We start from the raw sequence: 6,161 nt of genomic DNA, 5'->3' as shown, positions 1-6,161 counted from the left end.
ATCTCAACAGTAGGCCCACACTAGGTGATCATTATTTACCCCAGAAACAGAGTGATCGTGAATTACCCCGGGTCACCCTAATTAAAGTAACAAAAATGCAACAATTTATTTAAACTCATTACTAATAGAGAAAATAATTAATGAACAACTTGCGATAAAATGATTAAATTATATTATCATTTTATCGTAAGATTATATTAAATTAAGATTTTATATCATAATTATTCCATATATTAGAAATTTCTTACCAGAATTAAACATCACTAGTGTCAATAATAGTTTGGCATTTTTTAGGCCCCCTAAAAAGATATAACATAACAAAATAGCACTGTAATGTTGTTTTAACTAAAGTTTGAACTTAAATTTGCCAATCTTATTGGTAGTCTATATAACACTTAAGTACTATTTACTTAGAATAATAAAATATTATTATAATTAATAATTTTTATTCTTTATGTAAATTTTAAATAAAAATTATCATAATTAACACAATTTGATTCTCATAATAAAAAATAAAAGTTGTCTGCTTTTTAAAAATTTATTACTTTAAAAAATTTGTTACAAAAAATAGAAACACAACAATAATGGGCATCAATAACTGAATGTCACACATTAAAAAAAAATTTTAAGCAGCTGTCTTGAGTCTCGGTGATAAAACTGTAACAATCAGACAGTTAACAGAAACATTTTCAACGAGCATCCATAAACTGAATATCACCTATTAAAAAAATATTTTTAGGCAAAGGTCTTGGGTGCGGCGATAAAACAGTAACAACTTGACGTTCAACATCAACATTAGTAACACAAATAAAACCGGCAACATTAGTAGTCACGACATCATCACCAGCATTATCAGCAAAGCTGATACTCAAAATATGATGCAACAGGTTTAGACCAGTTTGTACCGGAACTAGTTTGGTTCTATTATCTTCCGCCTTCATTCCCATCGGCATGCAAGAGTCAGGCAACGATGGTGCACCAATCTTAAACACTTTCATCTCCGAGAACTTGACATCGAAAGAATGTGGATACAAGTGAGTCCTCAATCCATAAAAATATTGCCTAATACGACTATCTTGTGCCTCGGCACGAGCTTGCACACTACGTTCGACAACGCCGCCAGACTTGGGCACGAACACAATTTGAATAAACTTAGGCATATCACGGACTAGTTCATTATACAATCGCTCTTGATCAATAACCAATATCACATCGACTTCGAAAGCCTTAGCAGCGTGTTTCAGAGCTTGATAACCTTCTGCTTTAATCCAGCCACCCGTGTTAATTATAGTTCCACTTACATTTGCTCTACTATTATGAGAGGCTCTAGTTGATACCACAGCAGATAACTGTGATACTAAAGTATTATATAGCATAATATTAGTGCTAGGATTAGTATGCCCATAGTGATATACTATAGGGGCAGTTAAAGAAAATCCTTCTTCGACATCAGCAACTCTTTCAACAGGAAGGGCAGCAACAGTTCCAGGTATTGATATAGACGATAGTTCAACATCCAAGTCAACAAATACTGGTCTTCGGTTCAATCGAACTGCATAGTTTAATAAAATACGGCAGAGCGTAGTTTTGCCAACGTCAGATGGCCCAGCTACCAACACAACGGGTCCTTTAGAATCGTCCTTCTCAGCTTTGACTCGCATTTGTTCCAAAGCTCCATGAATGTTTATGTAAAATACAGAGGGCGTTTCTTGAGCAACATATGCAACTTCAGGTTTTCCGGTTAGTTCCAGCGTACATCCATGCCAAGAAAATACTGCTACTTTTTCGCAAGAAGAAAAAGCGAATTTCCTATTTTTAACGAGCTCAGTACCGAAAATTTCAGCTGTACCATTTTTTAATTCTAGGGTAATAGTACATTTGGGCTCAACTTCAAAGCGGAGCTCTGTTTGCTCATCGAGCTTGAACTCTTGCGTATCTGTATCTGCAACAGGTTCAGTAGATTCTTCAGTCATTTTAAAAGATATAACAATACAAAAAAAAACTAGAAAAATATTTACTTTAATTTGATCTATTACTTGAAAATTTTTGGATGCTGAACTGTTTTTTAATTGAAATAAAAATGCTAAGCTTTAACGCATTATAAACATTCATAAGTTTTGTTGACTGTTCGTTATTGTTACAAATACCCTTTAGCTGCCTATTTCTGTTAAGCTCGAGCGTAAAAGAGCATTGCATGAGAATATTTAGAATTTCAGTCGAACAGAAATAGTCTATGGAAATTGTTGTTATTAAGAAATAAATGAAAAAGTAGTGTTGTTTTGATTCAGGATATCGAAAATGAAATGTTTTCAATCAAATTTGTGACATAATTCTAGTAAGGTAAAATGCTAATAAAGTAAATTATGCTATCTCCTTTTTGTTAGCTTGATATACAAGTTCATATTTTTTAATGGACCTTTTCCCAATCATGGATATAGAATCGATATACAACCTTAGCTACATAGATATGGCTAAAGCCATAATTGATCGCTTTAATGAACTTCTACGATTTAGTGAACGCTTATTTCCATTCCATAATGAAGATACTCCACTTCTATTTGCTATCCGAAGGAACACCGGCAACTTAGACGAAATACGAAAACTTTTATCGAGAGGCGCTGACATAAATGTTGTAAACGAAGACGGAAGAACTGTTTTACATGAAGCTGTTATGAACGCTTATTGTAATCTCGGCGTGGTGAAGTTGGTGCTGGAAAATGAACCTGCTCTAATAAATCGCTGTGATAAACTTAAGAAAACAGCTTTACATATGGCTATGATGTTTGAGAGCTACGAAGCTGTTGTTTTAGAACTTATAAATCGTGGGGCTGATTTAAACGCTGAGGATTTATTCAAAGAAACTCCACTACATATTGCAGCCAATTTTCGACATGATTTATACAAAGTTCTTTTAGATAGAGGTGCGTTGATCGATGCGAGGAATTGCTATGGGCGGACTCCATTACATTGTGCATTAATGAGACAAGCTCCTCATTTAAATGTTCCATTAATCCTTGCATTGTTGTCTCATGGAGCTGATGTGAACGCAATAGATATTGGTCATAATTCTATTTTGCATTATGCCGTGCGAAATCCACAAGTGAAAAAAGAAATAATTCAGATGTTTTTAGAGCTGGGAGCTGTTCCGGATCATCGAGATCTGAAAAAAATGCCACCTTTAGGCTATTGCAAAAATAAAAATATATCTAAGTTGCTTATACAGTATTCTGTTCTTCAAAATTTAAAAATTGGTGCAAATAACGAAATTATTCAACCAGATAAAGTACTCAATCTTAATTTTTTCACAAATAAGTTCGACCGTATGCATTGGGCTCGATATCGAGGCTTGTGTCTTAAGGACATTGCTTGCATGATGGATGATAAGGTCAGCTCGGATTGTACTTTCTTTGATTATATATTTAAGAGGTATAATAAAAAAGATGTAAATCTTGAAAATACTTGCGAAGGGATTCCCGATATGGTACTGGTGCGATTCTATAATGATGCTTACCCGTTTTGTAACGACGTCATTTATGCTGCGATTAAACTTGGTGAATTGCTAAACAAACTCTACTATCAACCAATTTATGTCATGTCTGAAAATGGGCCAAAGGAAAAAATTATTTTTTTAAACTTGCATTGTATTGAACATTTGGCGAAGTATTTATCAAAATTGGATTTGATTAATCTTGTATTGGCGTATTCTCTTCAGGATTTGTATGATTTTAAAGAACCAAAATTAGAAATAGTATTTAAGAGACCTAGACCAGAAAATAAAGATTGTGATGTTGATGATAGCATTTCGCATATTGTTTGCAAAAAACTGAAGGTTGTAATTGATGATAACCGCAACTATGAAACAGGACTGCCATTTTTATAATATAAAAAATTTAACAGAAAATGATTTAATTTGTACCCCATTCTGTATAATTGCTGTTGTTTATTTTTGAATGTTGTATAATAAAACTATTTTATTCTTTTTTTATGTAAAATCAAATAACGTTTTACTTTCTAAGCCATATTTATATTCTTAGCTTTAATATTTATTTTTGAATAGTTTTTGTTTGAATTTTTTTTTATTATGCTAGTTATATTTTTAAAAATATATTCTAGTAGTTTCTTGTTTCTTTCTTAATCGTTTAGTAAAACATTTTATTATGATTAATTTAGAAATTTTTAAGATAAAGCAATAAATTATATTTTTCGTATTTATGTAATGTGGTTATTTCATGTAATAGTTCTCTTAGCAAATAATGTACTTTGCTTGACGTTTGATACTGTTGGCAATCTCTTTTTGCATTCCCAAAAATTTATTGCCTTCCTTTTCTGTGAATTGTTGTTACAGGGTGCACAATAAATGTGTATTTCAATAACTAAACAACAAAAAAATTGAAGAATTTAATCAAGAATGAATGAAAAATAAATTTCTCTTTTAGTTTTTTTGGAATAATTTTTGAAAAGTATTAATTATAAGCCACCTATAAAATGTAAAATTTAACTTTGTATTGTATAAGACATAAAAATAAAAACATTTTTTGATATAATTTAAATTAAACTTGTATTTTATATTTCCAATAAACGTATATAATAGAAATATGTTATTTTCTTATACATCAAGTTTATAATTTGCAGAAAAAGAGAAGTAAATGTTAAAAATGCTGTATGCAATTGTATGATTTCTTTTTAATTTGGTTGTTTTGGGTCATTCTTGTGTAAATTTTAGCAAAGCCATGCCAAACAATAAATTGTGCCTTTTTTTATCATACATTTTTTATTTTTTCAATTTTGTTTAATAAAACTTTATGTCTATAGTTGTTATAAGTTTATTTTTGAAATACAGTCAAACCCCGCTATAGTGAACACGGTTTATAGTGAACTCCCGGATATAGTGAACCAAAAAAGTGAGGAAGTTGGATATAATGAACTTTTTTCTGTCTTCGACTGATTTTTTTCTTCATTTTTTTGCTAATAATTTTGAAATTTCTACTTCAAAATAAATACTCATACCGATTTTCAAAACCATCTATAGAGGGGAATGTAGCGATAAGCATTTTTTCTTCTTTGCCTCTTTTATCTCACTTTCCAACCCAGGCAAATGATGCACCTGTAAGGTGTCAGTGGGATCAATATGCATTTTCTGTCAGAGGGAATGAGTCATTATTGGTCAAAGGGCTGGACACTAATCTGTTGATAAGGCCCTCATTTCAACTCCTTTTTGCTCTCAGTTCAGTTTAAAAAAGCCTGCAAACAAGTTTCTCAAATTTAACTATGGCGAGCAGTAAGCGTAAAAGAATTTTCATTGATGTTAAAATGGGCATTATCAGAAAAATTTAAAATGATGCAATCCAGCTGATATTTGCAGAGAATATAAACTATCCAAATTTGCAGTTTGTAACATATGGAAAAACAGGCAGTTAATAATTTCTGCTCAGGAAAAAAAATTAGTTGCCAGAAAAAAGTTGAGAAAAGCAGATTACAAGGATGTTGAAGAAGCATTACTGAAGTGGTCCTGCATTAGAAGAAGTCACAATCTTCCAGTATCTGGATAAATGTCGACGAATTTGCTAAACGATTTTATGAGACTACTTTTATGTGCTCGAATGGCAGGTTTGACAGGTTTAAAAAGCGGAATAACAGAAATTCAGGAAAAATTATCTGAGAGTCGGGAAGTGTTTCCATATCTGATGTTGAGGATTGCTCATCAGCTAGAGATTAAAAAAAAAATTTTGTATGCAAGACGAATAGTAATAAAAAAATAACACATGTTTTGCTACTAGATAATACTTTTCAGTCATTTATTTGGATACGTGTAATAAAAGGGAGAAGTTAAGAAACCATTAGTTAAATTGCCTGCGTAACGGATATAGTGAACTCCCGGTTATAGTGAACCAAAATGTCGGTCCCTTGAAGGTTCACTATAGTGGGGTTTGACTGTATTAGAGTGTACAGAGCTATTAAAAAAAAAAAATCACCAAACACAGTGAATTACTTTTGATCTGATGACCGGATTTTCAAGTACTAGTACTTGATCTTAATGGTTCGAGGGGTGACCTCCAAATATATATTTTAAGTTACGAAATCAGACACAAAAACTTCCTCGGAAATATTGCATGTTTTTTTTGGACAGATTATGATTTCTGATGACCAAAATATAGGGGGTA

The 6,161-nt window shown here is 31.9% G+C and overlaps 2 protein-coding genes across 2 annotated transcripts; one reads left to right on the top strand and one right to left on the bottom strand.

Annotated features, from left to right (window-relative positions):
* Positions 1–524: 524 nt before the first annotated feature.
* On the bottom strand, positions 525–1,973 carry LOC107439296 (crowded by cid). The gene has a single exon (XM_016051839.3). It carries the CDS (start codon positions 1,971–1,973, stop codon positions 690–692), a length of 1,284 nt encoding a protein of 427 aa, XP_015907325.1. The 3' UTR covers positions 525–689.
* Positions 1,974–2,410: 437 nt separating this feature from the next.
* On the top strand, positions 2,411–4,811 carry LOC122269316 (uncharacterized). Its single transcript, XM_043041751.2, has one exon. It carries the CDS (start codon positions 2,411–2,413, stop codon positions 3,878–3,880), a length of 1,470 nt encoding a protein of 489 aa, XP_042897685.1. The 3' UTR covers positions 3,881–4,811.
* Positions 4,812–6,161: the final 1,350 nt, after the last annotated feature.

The sequence above is a fragment of the Parasteatoda tepidariorum genome, chromosome 3 (genome assembly GCF_043381705.1).
Source record: "Parasteatoda tepidariorum isolate YZ-2023 chromosome 3, CAS_Ptep_4.0, whole genome shotgun sequence".
Taxonomy (NCBI): Eukaryota; Metazoa; Arthropoda; class Arachnida; order Araneae; family Theridiidae; genus Parasteatoda; species Parasteatoda tepidariorum.
This window is presented reverse-complemented; position numbering and strand designations above follow the sequence as displayed.